Genomic DNA, 17,474 nt, shown 5'->3' on the forward strand with positions numbered 1-17,474 from the left:
TATGCCTAGTAAGCAATCTACTTGTTAAAAAACATTTCCTGAATCTTTTTTGTTGTCTGTATTGTTAGACATACTTGCTGACACGTATTTTGTAATAAATGACCAAAAATAACAGAAACTGGTGTGATTATACTGTATTATTTTGACAAATAAAATATGCAGAATTTTAAAATATAGTGTGCAAAATTTTTAAATTTTTGGCACATAATTCCCCCAGGAATAATACAGTGTTTTTCATCAATAGACTTCAAAGGTTCTGAGGTGGCTTTGTTTTTCTGGGGTTGTCTGAGCCCCTCTCCCCGCCTGCATTCCCATTTAAGAATCTGCCACTCTACTGGGTAGCTGGCTTGGAGCATGCACCACGAACACACTGCTGAGACTGGAGTGAGGAGCTGCAAATGGGTATGCTTGACATATCAGAACTCTTCAGCACTGGGGAAGAGAGAAAGGAATGCCTATGACATGAATGGAGCAGCTCATGTCTCAGAGCTACTGCTTCAGCTGGCATTTATCTTCATTGGATATTCTCTTTCAGCTGAGAATATCTCACTGAAACTGATGGGCCACTTCACACTTCTCTGAGCCTAGTGTGTTACTGTGGAGCTTCCATTCTCACTCTGATTTTTTCAGTAGCAGAGCAAAAGGTCTGCTATCATTAAGGTTAAAACCAACTTTCTCTTTAAAGATCGACTGTTCTAAGTGTCTTAAAACCATATGTTTAATCAGATTCTCTTTAAATTTGGTGTGTCCAATGGGGTATGATCTGTGATCCAAATTTGGGGCCATTTGCATAGGCAACGATTTCTGCTCGTGCCAGTGCGTACTCGACCCTCCCCTCTACCTCCAGCCCCGCCCCCATTCCAACCCCTTCCCCACAGTCTCCACCCCCTCCCTGCCCCTATTCCAACTCCTTCCCCAAATCCGCACTCTGGCCCCGCCTCCTCCCCTGAGCACACCACATTCCCGCTCCTCCCCCCTCCTTCCCGGAGCTTGCTATGCTGCCAAACAGCAGCAGCAAGCGCTGGGAGGTAGGCGGAGGTGCGGGGACGTGGCACACTAAGGGGAGGAGGCAGAGGTGAGGGGGGCACGGGGGACAGCTTGGCTGCCGCTGGGTGCACTAATTTTTCCCCATGGGTGCTCCAGCTCCGAAGCACCCACAGAGTCGGCGCCTATGGCCATTTGACCAGACCTTCAGAGATACAGCCCCCAGGAAAAAATTAAAAAAAAAAAAAAAGCCTTTCACTAAGTTCACAGATACTAGCAACTCTGTTTGAGACCCACCCTGAGCAGCAGTCTGACTATAAATATTTGGGAAAAATCTGCCTTTGTCAAGGTGGGGTTTTTGAGGAGTGAGAGTACAACGGAATATTAAGAAGGCACTAAAACTGTTTTGAAAAGAAAATAATTTACTTATGAATGCTCACAGGAAGGGGAGCATGATTAGGGATGCAAGGTAGGTGGTAATAGGGGAAGAAGGGTTTGGGTATGTAGTGAGGGATGAGGTATTATGGGGAGTGGGATAAATGGGAATGATTGGAGGGGCTCATCTGAGAGTGAGGGGTGAGATTAGGGGAAGTGGGAGGGATAGCAGAGGGATTTGGGGGATCAGTGGTACGGGGTCTGTTATCCCTGAATTTTACTCTTGTGTGTGTTCTGGGATCTGTGGGAGTCCTGCCCCTTTGAAGGGGCCTGAGCCTCTCTTCTTGCCTGCCATGTGTTTTGGGACTTGGGGGACCCTGCTGCTCTTGGGGTGTCTGAGCCATCTAAAATCCAGAAAATAAATAGTAAAGATATACATATCCCAAGTGTAGGATTGATGAGGAGACACAGGCGCCTGCTTCCTCTGGGCCCCAGGCCCTGCTCCCACCCAACCTCTTCCCCCAAGCTCCCACACCTGCCCTTCCCATCCCCACTCCGTCCTGCCTCTTCCTGCCCCCACTTCACCCCTCCCCCCAAGGTCCCACCCCCACACCGCCTTTTCCCACCAAGTTCCACCCCATCTCTGCTCCTGCCCCTCCCTCCCAGCACCTCCTGCACGCTACGTAACAGCTGATTGAGCGGGTGAGAGGCGCTGGGAGGGAGGGGGGAGCTGAATGCCAGTGGATGCTGAGCACCCACTAATTTTTTTCTGTGGGTGCTCCAGCCCAGAGCACCCACTGAGTCAGTGCCTATGGAAGGAGGCTGACCAGAGTATGTGGGGGAGAGGCTCAGATTGGAAAGGGGGAGGACTGGGTAGACCTGGGGCATGGCTGGAGAAGCCTGTCTGAAGCAGGGGCAGGATTCCCAGCTAGGGGTGGGTATTTCCCCCCCAAAATAAAAATCCCCCTTTGACAGAGGTAGATTAGAGCAATTTGCCTGCTTCCACCCCTTCCTAATTTCTGCCATGGGTTGGATCTGAACTCACAATGCCTGGGGTGGTACTCAGAATCACACTCTTGAAGTCACTCAGGGCCTCTAATATAGAGAGAGTTAGCCCTTGTCTGCCCTAAGAAATTAGGTCAGTATAATTATATTGATCAGGGGTGTGGAAGGAAAAAAAAAAAAAAAAAAAAAACCAATCTAACCCCTGGTGTAGGCAACACTATTCTCCCACCAACCTAGCTACCACCTATAAGGGAAGTGGACTACCTAAGCCATAGTGCCTTCACTGAAGTACCACTGTGCCGCCACAGCATTTTAAGTATAGACACAAGCCCTTAGACACAAACACGCATGGCATGCATGCAAGATGACAACAGAGCAGCAACAACTGCATTAGGGCAGTCAGCTTCTCACAACTCAGACATGGAGGTAACTGGGCTAACTTAAACATAGGGTGTGTCTACACTTAAACCGCTGCAGCAGAGCAGCTCCACTGTAGCACTTCAATGTAAACACTACTTACATCAATGGGAGGGCTTCTCCCATTGGCGTACGTAAACCACCTCCCCAAGAGGCAGTAGCTAGATTGATGGAAGGATTCTGTCAACCTAGCACCATCTACACCAGCAGTTAGACTGGCATAGCTACATCTCACAGGGATGTGGATTTTTCACAACCCTGAGAGACATAGCTCTGCCAATGTAAGTTCACAGTGTAGACATGCCCATACAAAAGCTACAAGGAAAGATTAAAGGTTATGTATAGAGAAATGTGCATGCAGACCTCGCCTGATTTATTTCACCCTTTGCTCTGCATGTTGTGTACCTATGAGTGAATGAATGAATGAATCATGTTTATTTTGAAGACGCTGGTTTTGAGTCACTTTAACAACCCAGCTCCTCAGACGGATGAGGCATACAGGTGCCAAACCGAGATGGGCCTGTTGCATTCACATGGTTGGGAAACCGGGCGAGCTGCAACCCAGAGATCCAGTCAGAACAGCAGGGCTGTGTGGTTCACCCAGAGTGGCAGACATGAAACCAGGTCAACTATGTGGTATGCTTGAGAGAGACTAAAACAGTTCTAAGGCTCAATTTGCCTTGTAACCTGGACACCAAATACTAGAAACTACAGAAGAACAGAGTAATAGAAAAAATTAATCTAACTCAATCCCAATATTTTTGAATGATATGAAACTCCAAAACATCTGCATTAAAGTCCCAGTGCATACAACATGTTTTCCCTAATCCAAACAAAAGAAATTCCCCTCAATTCAATGCAAAAGAGCTACTTGGATATAGCAATGCAAAGTACCATACTGATAATCCCACCAAGATTGAAGATGTAGAGGTTTAAATGCTTTTTGATTTGTAATCATTTGAATTAAATTCTATATACAACAGAAATTTTTCAAAATTATATCTGATGAAGTTATTTTCACTATAAGTCAAGATGCTGGTGAGGAAATAATAGCAAAATATTTTCTTCCAGTATTTCTTATAAATATCTAGTATACAAACTGTCAATATTCTAACAGAAACACTGTTACAGTTCTTGAAGCCACCAGGCTTTTCTATTTTATTTCTATAATATAGTCAAACAGTAAAGTGTTATCACAACATCTTGAAAGTGTCTTCCTCTGGAAACTTAATGCACTAAAGGCTAGTCAGCACTACTGAATGTAAACAGACCATGCATGCACCCTTTTCTGCCATCTGTGAAAGTTGGCCAACCATGCAGGTAACTATTACTCTTACCACAGCAACCTAAAGGCCAAAAAGTTGACAGAGTTCACTATTAAGTTTCCTTTTTTCCTTTGGATACTTCTACCTAGGATTCAAGTTCTGTAGACACTTCTTAAACAGAGGCAATTTTTTAAAAAGAACAAATTAAACCTCTCTTGCATATTTATCCATTTTTTCTGAAAGATTTGACGGACTAGCCAGTTCTATCATGCCTGATAATTTACTGCTCCTTAATGATACAGTTTGATCCCTGACTCTCAAAAGTGGGTATTGATAAAATGGGCATTTTCATAAAATGAACAGGTTTTGCTGATTACTTGTGCTAAAGTTTTGCTTTAGCTTTTGCATTATCTTAGTAATTTCACACTCAAGTTTCCCCAAATATATTTTTCACCAATTCACCCCACTCTGCAAATATATTCAAGACTTTGTCATATCTCTAGACATACTACCATTTGAGCCACAATGCAGACAGATAAAAAAAATGTTCCAAAAAAAGACTGCCTACTGAGCCCTAATGATTGGAACTGTGAACAGTCTATCCTACAGCCAGCAGGAGCCAAACAGAACAAAATAGTGGTCCAACCCATTTTCACACAAACCATATTAAAATATTTGGGCTTACAGGTACATCTCAGAATTCTTTAATTTTGTATGTGTAACATTCATTTTGAAATGAAAATTCAATGAACAGCTTAAGCCTGGCACAGAGGGCTCCAAATATTATCCATTTAAAAAAAGAAAAAGAATAGCCAGTCTCTAAATTTTTTCCCACTTTAGGCTTCATTCTCCACTTGTTCACCTCCAGACACTGACCACTGTCTTCCTTCCTTTGTACCTCCCCCACCCCACTCTACTCACCACTCCTTAAACACCCCCTTTGGATTTTTCCTACCTAGTTCTTCCTTCCCTCCCAAATCTTCATGCATTTAATGTGTACTGCAAAGGTTTGTTTGTTTGTTTTTGTTTTTAAACCCTGATGTTTAAGAGACTCTAGAAGAGAAAAAAAAGTATATTAACTGCATATTTTGCGCTGTATTTATAGTAAACTGAAATATTCATTAACTTTGCTAACTTTAACTATTAGGGCTGAAAGTTTATATATATATATATATATATATATATATATATATATATATATATATAAAGTTTCAGCAAGAACAGTTTGAGCATGAGGTTGGAGGAAAATAAGTTGTTTTGCTGATGCCAACTGTTCTGTGGGGAAACTGCAGCATCTCTGTAGTGCCTTTTGCTTTACCCATGAAAATCCATCCAAATTTTCCTAACTTATGAGCCACTGAAAATTTGAACACACTCGGCAGAGGTTTGTTATAGAGGCTGGCAGCAAATTTCTCCAAACTTTGTGTCTACTGAGCACCTTCCATCCCAGTGCTGAGCAGGGAGTTTTCCTTCAACTGCTCCTCCCAGCTGCTGTGAGCAACAGTAGCACTGGGCCCTAGAACTGAGAACAAGGAAACTCGATCGCCTCCATTCTCCATGCTCCCCCTATTGGCATCCGGACAACATAGAGGAAGCAGTCAAACTCAAATACAGAGGTATGAAGAGCAGAGAAACAACAAGGTAGGAAGGTAAAGAATCAGAGGGAAAGAAGAATCTAACCACTAAAACACACGCCACTCCAGAACCTGAAATAGAATCCAGGATTCCTGAGTCCTAACACTCCTCTGTCAGCAAATACCTGTAAAACCCACTGGCTAAGAATGTGTCTCATCTCCTTCAAATGACAGGCCCACACAGTATAACTGCCTACTACTAGTTACTCCATTAGCTCATGCAGCAGAGGTCTGTGCTGTGGATCTGACTGTTCCAAACCCATTACTGAAATGTTTGGGCTTTTTCATTTTACCGGTTTTTAACAAGCTAGGAAGTGACATTTATACAAGCTATGTCAAAATAATGTTAAGGTTGCAATCTCAAGCACTCAAAAGTTAGGAAATGCCAGAATTAAAGTTGCCTATAAGGTATCTTATCTAACAAATTTTATAAAATTATTATAGTAAAAAAAAAAAAAAAAAAAGTGAAAAATACAGACCTAATGCTGTAAACACTTAAGCAGGTACATAACTTTACTCACATGAATAGTCCCATTGAAGTCAATGGGACTACCAGTCATACTTAAAGTTAAGCAAGTGCATAAACAGTTGCAGAATTAGGAACTAAAATTATTTTTATCATCATCATTGTGACATGCAGTCTGCGTCACTATAAAACAAAATTATTGTAGTGTTAATGAAAAGTTTAGGCTTCCAATACAGTAACAAAGTTACTGTAAACATTTTATACCCAGCCCAAAATTTACAAAAACAGAAATCCATATTAGGCACTTAAGGGTAGGAATTTCAAAAGCACTTAATGCATCCAATGAAGTAGGCTGTAGCCAACGAAAGCTTATGCTCATATAAATTTGTTAGTCTCTAAGGTGCCACAAGTACTCCTGTTCTTTTTAAAAGCACGTAACTGACTAAGAAGCACAAGTCCCATTAACTTTACAAGGCAAACCCTGTCTGGAAATGCTTTCACATGGCTACTTGCCCCCACTTTCTTGTCTTATATAAGTTTAAGCTATAGAAGGTGATGTTGACTGCAAATATAGCACAATTATTTGCTTATCACTTTTTTAGTTGGTGTTGGTCTCACAGTAAGGAAGTTAATGAGGCCCTTGGCATGTCTTTTTAAGTTTGAAACTTCTTAGTAGAAAAAAGTTATGTAAAATTGTACCAATTAGAAAACTAAAAAAAAAAGTTCCAATACAATCATTTAAAAAATGTAACACTATAAAATGTAAAAACACAATCTGATTTCATTTTTTAAAAGTTTAAATAAAAAAATTCATGATCTAAATAAAAAAAATCAGATTTTTAAAAGAGTTATTTTTATCTACCCTGGTACCAGGCACCCAACGTACTGAATAAGGCAAGGATCTTGTGGAAAAAATGGTATGTATTGATGTAGTAAAAGACTATCATAATGCATATGAACAAGGGAGCGAAATTAAGGTTAAGCAACTTACTTCTGGAATTTCTTAGTGATTGACTTTGTAACACTGTAACCATAACATTCTCCTAATGTAATGTTTTCGTATGTAATCTGATAATACTTCACATCTGTACGGTGCTTTGTTTTTAAAGCACAGCTCAAACTTCAATCATCCCAACAACAGCCTTCAATGTGGTTACACAAGAGTGAGGGCATAATTTCAAGATGGGGCAGCTGCACAAGTATAAGTTATTCTCTATTTGGCGTGCAATCATTGGTGACAATAAGGAAGAAAATACTTAGTGCCCAAACTTAATTTGCAGGCCTGACAGTCAAATAAATCTTTGTATTGACATATTTTACCAAATTTGATATGGAATTAGTAAACACGCAAACATAAAATCTTGATGCCTTTTCCCCCCAGACTGACTATTCCATGTAGAAACACACTTTAATACAGGCTTTTTGCACAACATATCCATTTTCAAATTCACCCCTCTGCCACCAAGAAGTTCACGCACACACACCCAAAAAAAAAAAAAAAAAAAAAAGGAGCGAGCGCGCCTTTGCTACACTGCAGCAAGCTTTTAAACAATTTCAAAAGCTGTTTGCATTCATGCTGAATTCAGTGATAATGGGGCACACAGACAAAGACTAACAAAAGCCAGCCTTATTAGGGAGGGGGAAATAAGGGTTTGCCAAAAAGAAAACAAAAGGAGAACGTTGGCAACATTTAAAGGTGAAAGAGCACAGAGTACTAAGTAACTGCAATACAATTTTAAAGTGTCTGCAGTGCTAACACAGTGGAGTACAAATAAGTGTGTGTTGCAAGGGTCCTTGATAAGAAACAACATAATGGAAAGATTCACATTCATCTATATACTTTTGTGTTCATTTAAAACAATTTCATCTTGGTACTTTATCTGTACACAAATGGACATTCTCCTCCTCAGCTCATCTTTGCCCTGTGATGAAATCAAAGCTGATTTGTAACATCACAGTCATTTCTATAATAGGAAATAAACATGTTACATACATTTACAACTTCTCTGCAAGACCAACAAAGAACTTGGGTTGAGTTGTGAGGGAGTAAATACAAAAAGCTATATAGTATTAGTAAAAGGTAGAGTAAATGACAAGCAAAGAAGAACAACTGTTTTCCCCTACACACCTCCCCAACTAAACATTTATTTACACTTACCCTCTATCAGCTCTCACTTAAACCTTTCCAAAGGCAGAGAAAAGTGGTCTCCAACCATTTTTATATTGGAGTAATTGGACAATATTTGGAGTGCAAAGGTGTTTAGATTAATGATGGTTTAAAGTCCTGACAAGTTATAAATAGAGCCCTACCAAATTCAAGGTCCATTTTGGTCAATTTCATGGTCACGGGATTTTAAAAGTAGTAAATTTAATTATTTCTGATATTTAAATCTGAAATTTCACAGTGTTGTAACTGAAGGAGTCCTAGCTCAAAAGCGGGTTGTGGAAGGGTTGTAAGGTTATTGTGGGGGGGAGGGGGAGGTCACAGTATTGCTACCATTACTTCTGTGATGCCTTCAGAGCTGGGAGCCTTGGCCAGCAGTCGCCACTCTCTGAAGGCAGCAGCGCAGAAGTAAGGGTGGCATAGCAGGGTATTGCTACCCTTACTTCTGCACTGCTTCTGGTGGGGTGCTGCCTTCAGAGCAGGGTGCCTTGCCAGCAGCCACTGCTCTACGGCCACCCAGCTCTGAAGGCAGTGCAGAAGTAAGGGTGGCAATACCATGATCCCACCCCTAGAATAACCAAGCAACACCTCCTACAGCCCTCTTTTGGGTCAGGACCCCACTGTGAGAAATGCTGGTCTCCCCCGTGAAATCTGTATAGTATAGGGTAAAACAATACAAAAGACTTGATTTCATAGGGGAAACCAGATTTCACGGTCCGTGACATTTTTCATGGCTATGAATTTGGTAGAGCCCTAGTTATAAAGTTATGTTTTCTGTTGATCCAAGACACTGATACAATATTTTATTTAAAAAAAAAATACATTAACTGACATCTTGCATGTCAACTTTAATACTGATAGGCTGAAAATGTCAAAAGAGCAAGAAGTTGACTTTAGAAAGGGTAAATGGCCTATAATTCTAGTTCTGTTGCACTGCCATACGTTACAAATATATACTTCTATATGACAGAGAAATTGTGAACAGTCCTCCAGGGCCATCACTCTCTCCTTGCTGATTTTATTTTCCTAATCATCTCTTTTCTATACTTCAGCAACTATTTCAGACAAGTGACTGCACTCCAGTTCTCCCCTTTGTGCTCATCAATACGTCACCTCATTCTATTTTCAGAATTCTAAACTGTCGTGCATTACTGACTGAACCACTTATAAGAGCTAACTGTACAGAGATCCTTCTGAAGATGTTAGATTTTCTGGTGTGCCCACAGGTTGCCATAGATATGTTGTACTTCTTTTCTCTATTCTTCTGAGATATTTTAAAATAAATTGCACTACTGGATTTTAGATTTGAACAAAAATAGCACCTGTTTATACGTTAACATCTGATTAATAGTGAATGCATTCAGTCCCCAAAGAAAACCCCAGACTACAAGTTTTGGAAATGAGTTCAAAAATCTAATGGTTCTCTTTAGAAATTACACACAAACAAGTATATTTTTGAAACCATGCTGAGTATATCATCTCACTGTAAATGGCAAAAAGGAAGTCTCTGATAAGATCCCTTTCTGGGCCAGAAGATATACTACATTATTTAATTTAATAAAAACATGGCATATGCCTCTTGTAAAATAATAACAGAACTGTGCATTTCCCTGATTAGTCAAGGATGACAAATATAGCACCAAAATACTACTGTATTATATTTCATGCACTTTTCCTGCAGACATCCTGCTGGACATTCAAATGGCTATTAGGTTTCTCTTGATGAGTTCCAGATTCCTTTTCTTAGCCACCAAATCTAACAGTCTATATACTCATACCACCAATAGTAAGAAGTAAAGTGGGTAGCCAAGTTATTGCTAATATATTTGTAATAAAACTACGAATTTGCTAGGCCAGAGACAGATAAAAGATCAGAAAGGACAGTTACGAGCATTTGCACTCTAAGAGACTCATCCTGCATATCAATGTGTCTATTCACTTAAGTAATGTGTGCAGAGCCGAGACCAAATTTCAATGCATACAAGTACGTAGGGTTATTTATAATACCACAGAATGTTGCACATGATTATAAAACAATATGCTTGCATATTAGTTGTGATAATGAAATTCTAACTACCATCACAACCACTATTCACCTAAAAGCACCTGAACTCTAAAACAATGGTAAACTAGAACAGCTGCATGTTAATCATATTTACATATTTATTTTACTCGGGATTACCTAATCCCATAATTCATGATGCAGATAGAGTTCTAATTATCCTCCTAAGTGTTCATAAATCAATGGCCCTTCCTCACATAGGTTAAGGCAATGTGTTTCTCAAAGTTTTAAAATGACAAAGTTTACAATAACTGTGTCCTTTTATCTAGGGCAGAGGTCAGCAGATTTCAGAAGTGGTGTGCCGAGTCTTCATTTATTCACTCTAATTTAAGGTTTCGCGTGCCAGTAATACATTTCAACGTTTTTAGAAGGTCTCTTTCTATAAATCTAGAATATAATATAAACTATTGTTGTATGTAAAGTAAAGAAAGTTTTTAAAATGTTTAAGAAGCTTCATTTAAAATTAAATTAAAATGCAGAGCCCCCCGGACTGGTGGCCAGGACCCGGGCAGTATGAATGCCACTGAAAATCAGCTCACGTGCCGCCTTCGGCACGTGTGCCATAGGTTGCCTACCCCTGATAAGGGCATTTACACTTTTTAATACTATGTTTCTACATCTGCAATAATGATGCTAAACAGTCTTATTTTAAAGACTATTTTTACAAATCAACTTTTCAGTACTAATTTAAATGAGTTTCCATCCAATCTATTCATGTAAAATGGGGCGTGTGCTAAATATACAACTAAAATACTGTTATGGTAACCTGCATATTTTCTTACCACTTGTCTTCTCAGATGAGGAGTGTGAATTGAACATGTACTGAGTGTATCCATAAATTATGTATCCTTAAATGAACTGTCCTCCATCCCATTCAACACCATTCTTTACTATGGGTGACTTTATGGAATGTCTATATTCTCTCTACACAAATCCCAATACCCTTACTTCCCTTAAAATATTCATCTATTTTAATAAATTTGCATATTGATGATCAATTATCAAATAAAGCCATATAGATTAGAAACCATCTATTAGCACAGAAGTAAGCAACTGTACTTCATTAGCCATGGTGAGGAAATCAGCATGTTTTCTCACTGAGTTGCAAATTTTAGGCCCCCTCCAGAGGACTCTTACACTGGCAGATCCAATGGCAGGATCAGGGCCGTAACCAAGTGCAGTAAGTATTTACAATACTTTAGAAGCACTGTAAAACAAAAGGCAGAAAGTATAGAATCTTAAAGGAATCTGATTATAGCTCATTCTCTACTCTAGTTTTCATACAGTAAGGAATAATAAAATAGGAAAATATTTTAAATAAACTAATTCATATGGCACCTATTTTGAAAGACTTAGCCTGAGTTAAATTTTTTTGCAAGCATTTGAGAAAGAGAGAAAGAAGAAAAATGTTCCATTTATGCAAGAATACATTAAGACTTAGACAGCTCTGAATGTGTTATGATTAGATCCATTTTACTTGAAGGGTTTGGCAGGAGGAAACTTGTTTGAGCTGCACAGCATCAAACCCTGCTATTAAAACCCGGTATTTTAAACCCAGTTATGTGCCAACAGACTCAGGTATTGTGGTAGTTCCCTGAGGCCCTTATCAGCATACAGGATGTTAAAACTTTACTAAACTATTTCCAATTAAGCCAAAGATCTAGAGACCCAACCCAAACAAACTGCAGCACCTCCAATCCTTTTAACCCAGCTGCCAGACAAGGTGCTCTAAACGTTTACGCCTACGTGAGCCCCTTCCCCCCCCTTAGCCACCTTTCTACAAGGAGGTAGCAAGCAGCAGGAAAACAGCAGCGAAAACCTGTCAGGTAAGCGCCTGACCTCCTCCATCTGTTGTCATCACAGTGTGGGGTGCAGACACGGTGCCCCCCACCGCCAGGCTCCTGGGCAGAACCCTTCCTAGTGCAAAGCGCTGGGAGTTTCCGAGGTCACTGGGTTCTCCCCCAGACACTTCCCACCGCAGAACATGTGTCGCTTTCCCGTCACCAGCTTATGAATTGTTCCAGCACCTTCTTTCTGGTAATTACACCCCCACCACCACGGCGGAGAGCGCCTCAGGACCCCGCGCCATTGGCATGGCGGGCAAAGCCACCCACCGAACGAGGGGATGCCCAGGGGTCTCCTCCCACACACCAAGCCAAACCACCGGGGGAACCCAGCAACCCCACCGCAAGTCGCCCAAGAACCGGGGACCTTCCCCCGTTCCCAGCGGGCAGGTCCCCCCTTCAAAGCGACGCGGGAAACCCGCCCAGCCCAGCGCCGCCTCTCAGCCAGGCACCTCCAGCGGCGCCTGGTAGCCGGGCGCCTCCCTCCCGGGCTGGCGGGGGCAGGCACGGCCCTACCCAACCCACCGCGCCGCAGCCCCCTCTCCGAGCCGGGCTGCCCGGCAGCCCCGCCCCGCTGCCCTGGCACTCACGATGGTGACGCTGGCCTTGCGCAGGTCGCGGTTCTCCTCCTGCAGCGCTTTGCACTTCAGCTTGTAGGTCTCCAGCTCGATCTTCAGCACCTTGTTCTCCTGCTGCAGCGAGGCCAGCCGGTTCGTCAGCTCCTCCAGCCGGAACGGCGAGATCACGATGCCGCCCGCCTTGCCGCCCCCCGCGCCGGGGCCCGCCGCACAGCCCGCCGGCGCCACGCCGCTGCCCCCCGCGCCGTCTGTGTCGCTCTCGCTGGCGCTGTCCGCCATCGCCGCGGCCGCCGCCTCCCACCCAGCCGCTGCCTGCCTGCCTGCGAAGGGAAGAGGGGAGGGGGCGGGGTCGGCCGAGACGCACCGCCTGGGCTGGGCAGCAGGGCGCAGGCTCCGAGCCGCGCTCGCCGGCAAAGCGGGGAGCTGCCCGCTGCACTGCCAGCCCACAGCGACACCGCCCGCGGCCCGGCGCTACTGCAGCCGCCCCCGAGAGCGGCGCTGCGCGGCCAGGGCAGCGGGGAGCGCCCCGCCCCTGCCGGGGCGCACTTCTCCCTCCTCAGTCCATGCGGTTAATTCCCGCAACCAGACCTCCCCCGCAGCCTCTCGCCCCAAACCACCGCCCAGAAATCCCCGCAGCCTGCCCAGCTGCTGCGAGTCCTCTGTCCCCCCCCGCCCCGACTCCTGCACCCCTCCTCCAACCTCACCCTAGCCCTCCCTCCCCTCTCCTCCAGTCGCCCCCAGTGTCCCACGGTGGCGGCTCGCCCAGGGACCCACACGTCATTAGCGGAAAGGGGGCTACTAACAAAGAATCCTGCTGGGTACCCCAGGGCACACGTGGCTAGGACAGTGACTCCCTGTTCTCGCCAACAAAACTCAGCCAGTCAGATACCCCTCCAGGGGGAGCAGCCGTGCCCGCGCTGCAAACATTACCTCATTTTAAAACTCCTATGGAGAGTGGAGGAAAAGTGTATTTGCATTATTCAGCCCTCGACCTCCCATCCCCATTGCGTGTAATTTGCCGCACACCTATGGCGTTCCATGAATAATACCCCTCCCAACACCCTGGCGTGCTGTGTTGTCAAGCTTTGCTATCAAAAACAACAAGGAGTCTGGTGGCACCTTAAAGACTAACAGATTTATTTGGGCATAAGCTTTCGTGGGTAAAAACCTCACTTCTTCGGATGCTATCATTATTATTACCTCTAATAAACACCATGTCTGTTTATGGAACTGTATAAAAGGTAACACGAGTATATAGAAAATGTTGATCCAGGGATTTCCCCATGGTAAGAGAATTTGAAGATTTAACTTGTGTCCATTAATTATTGTAAATTTCTCATCTGATGGCAGGCTATGGCAATTTCTGCTCTTTCCTCTCTGGCAGCATTATGTAGTTTTTCTTATTGATAATAATGTCAAACTGTTTATGCCAAACGTTAGGTTTTAAAAAAAAAGTTGCAAACATATTTTTCAGAACATTAATATTTTAATGTAATTAACAAAATAATCAATGTAGAGTTTTTCTCCCTTGTTCTTGATGTGAAGTGCTTTATTTATGATACTTCGAGGACATTTTTCTTGTACGTTTCTTGTGTTTGGGGCATTAGAATAGAATTGTTTTCCCTACTAGTAGATACTAAGGATTGAGATTAATAAACACTGGGTTGCAATATCTTCTCTCACCTTGGTTATATTATTCCTCTCTGGAGTCTGATCCTGCATTAAGAAACCTGCAACCACGCATGACCCACCGACTTCATTGAGGCTCTGCATGGGTGTAGGATTCCACCCACATGGTTCTCAGTACAGGATAGGGGCTGCAGTTTTTAGTGTGTGTGTGTGTGTCACACTTTTTAAACATCTAGGACACAGGAAATCAGTGGGGCTCCACACAGACTCAGTGGTCCATCCATGTTGAACAAGTTGAAAGACCATGGCCTATGTGTAACATTTGTTTGTAGAACTTCAGGTGATGAGTTTCATTCCTGCCAGCGTAGTTAATAGTTACAGTCAAGCTCCAGCCTTAATTTCCTTTAGTGGAATGAATGGTGGAACTGCACTGCTAATTTTAACAGTAGTTTACTAGTGTGTTGTATTTATCCAGTAGAGTTTTTTTTTAAAAAGGCCCAAAGATTTTTTTTCTTGTAAACCGGTCTGAAATTCCTTTATATTCCCTTTATGAGGTCCATCCATGTATGACGAAGTAGACTCAGAGCTAAAATGGAGCAGAACAATAAAAAATTAAACAGATTTAAACAAAACACATTCCCTTGCTCCCATCCTTTCCAGTAACAAAATTCCTAGCAAATTGAATGTGTGCTTTGTTTTGTTATTTTTTGCATTTATACCCCAGCATTCTAGACTGAGCCTCCTGGTATTAGGACCTGAGGCTGCTAGGGTAGCAACATGGTATTAAGAACTGGGTTCACAAAAGACTAAGGCCAAAATTTACAAACTTGAGTACTTAAATTTTAGCACCCCTATTTCTGTTGAGGTACCAGAATAAGAGTGACTTCATCTTTAGAGCTTTTAAGTACTCCAGCTCCTCTTGACTCCTCACATCCGTAAGTACTACTCAATGTGAAGAACAGTGGCCAAATCAGATTCTGAGTAAGGATAGAACCCAGTGTTGTTCGTGATACTGGCAGTGGGGGAGGAGGGGCAGGGAGCATTTTAATAGAGTGCAAAAAAGTTCATCCTGCCTTACTACTGATTTAATAATCTCTCAATGAATGGTAATGCTTTTAAAGTGAGCACTTTGACATACTTTAAAAATATGTAATGAAACAGCTGATGCCCAAACTTTAGGATTTGTGTAAAAAAGAGAAACAAATTACTAATGATGGCTTCAATCCTGCATAGTGGAGACTGCTGTGCCCACACAGAGCAAGGAGCTTCATGCAGGAGTAGCAGTCATCCTGTGCACGATCACAATGAAGGATTGGAGGAGCCCTAATGTTTTACAAAACATTAATATTTACCTGTAATTAAAGCAAGCAATGATTTGTGTGTGTATATTCCTCTGCAGCGCTATGAATCCAAATGCAACAGAACTGTGTTACTGCATGAAAACCAGAAAATGATACAATGAAAAAAAATACAGTGAAACTTAGTCTAATTTGACTGTTCACAAAACCTAAACAAACATAATAGATAGTGAAAATGAGATTTTTACAGTTTCTTTCAGTTATAATAATTTAAGGTGGTAATAAGAATCTGATGCTCTTCTATGTTGCATCAATTTTATGCCTAAGTAGTTCCATTGCTTTCACTTGAATAACACCAGTGTAAAGCTGCTTTAGCAGAATGGAGAATCAGGGCTATTATTTTCATTTTGACTATCTCATTAAATGATTGTATTATTGTTAAAGCAAAATGAAACCTTGTTCACACAGCCTCACATTGGGTTTCCCATGCTGCCAGTGAACAAAAATGATGTAACTTTTCAGCAAGCTGGCTGCTTCCTATAGGCTGCTCAGAAATATGAACTGCAATTTAGAAACATTTTATCAAATACATTTCTGCATGGTGAGAAGTGCTTGTTAACCTATGAATTTTCAAGCTACTACGAGTCTCAAAATGGGTGAAACTTTCCTTTTATCTAAATCATCTAAATAATGATATGGCAAATTATAGGAAATATTGATTTTCTTAAGCTAAGCATGTCTGTAATATCTTTCTTGTCCGGTGTAAATTCTTATCTGGGTCGGATAGCAGTAGCCAAGCATCTCATTACATTGGATTGGGATTCTGGAAAACCAGTGGTCTAAGTGATGTGAAAGAGTAGGCTAACTAGAAATAACACCATGTGGAAACATATATAACAGCATTCCTTCCACTTTATTCATCCTACAGAGGATCTGGCTTGCCTATATATACATTCACACTGCCCTTTATCACATTATATCCGTTGGTTTCCACACACTGCTTTACTGCAGCATGGACATTCTTTCTTGGCAGGACATGAAGCAGGTTGGCTTACTCTCGCTGGCTCTCACCAACTGCTTTGAAAGGGAACCTTGCTGCATAGAGTCAGCATTTTTTCAGTTGCCTGACTCCCTTAAAGGGGCCTGCAAGGCTTCCGGAGAATAAATGTTCATCAGGAATTAGGAAAAAATAGGTGTTCTGATAAATCATACAAATATTGAAGAATAGTGCAGTGCATATGTTTGAAGAAGTTTGGAAAGATGCTCACATCATTTTCTTCTTTGCTGATGCAAATGAGATCAAATTTACAGTTTTTTTTCTACTGTTTTTTATTGTTATTTCAAGGAAAGTGTGTCTAATTTTCAGCTTCCTGAAAAATGATTTGAGTGAAACCAAACGTTGTCACAACAGGGCTCTGAATATGAATTTACATTACTGAAATAGAAACCCATTATAAAATCCACAGTATTATAAAAATACTTATAATTTATTAAAAAGCAACAGAGGGTCCTGTGGCACCTTTGAGACTAACAGAAGTACTGGGAGCATAAGCTTTCGTGGGTAAGAACCTCACTTCTTCACTTGCATCTGAAGAAGTGAGGTTCTTACCCACAAAAGCTTATGCTCCCAGTACTTCTGTTAGTCTCAAAGGTGCCACAGGACCCTCTGTTGCTTTTTAATAAATTATAAGTATTTTTATAATACTGTGGATTTTATAATGGGTTTCTATTTCAGTAATGTAAATTCATATTC

The 17,474-nt window shown here is 41.9% G+C and overlaps 1 protein-coding gene across 3 annotated transcripts in view; it reads right to left on the bottom strand.

Moving 5' to 3' along the window:
• Nucleotides 1-13,097, bottom strand: part of CCDC6 (coiled-coil domain containing 6) — an 89,505-nt gene extending 76,408 nt beyond the window's left edge. For 2 of the 3 annotated variants that reach the window (XM_034775897.1, XM_034775896.1), the window contains exon 1: nt 12,807-13,097. In XM_034775897.1, the coding sequence (XP_034631788.1) occupies nt 12,807-13,073 (267 nt within the window). In that variant the 5' untranslated portion in view covers nt 13,074-13,097. The remainder of the gene's footprint in view (nt 1-12,806) is intronic. The other variant, XM_034775895.1, reaches the window with a different exon arrangement.
• Between the last annotated feature and the right edge of the window lie 4,377 nt (nt 13,098-17,474).

The sequence above is a fragment of the Trachemys scripta genome, chromosome 7 (genome assembly GCF_013100865.1).
Source record: "Trachemys scripta elegans isolate TJP31775 chromosome 7, CAS_Tse_1.0, whole genome shotgun sequence".
NCBI lineage: Eukaryota > Metazoa > Chordata > Testudines > Emydidae > Trachemys > Trachemys scripta.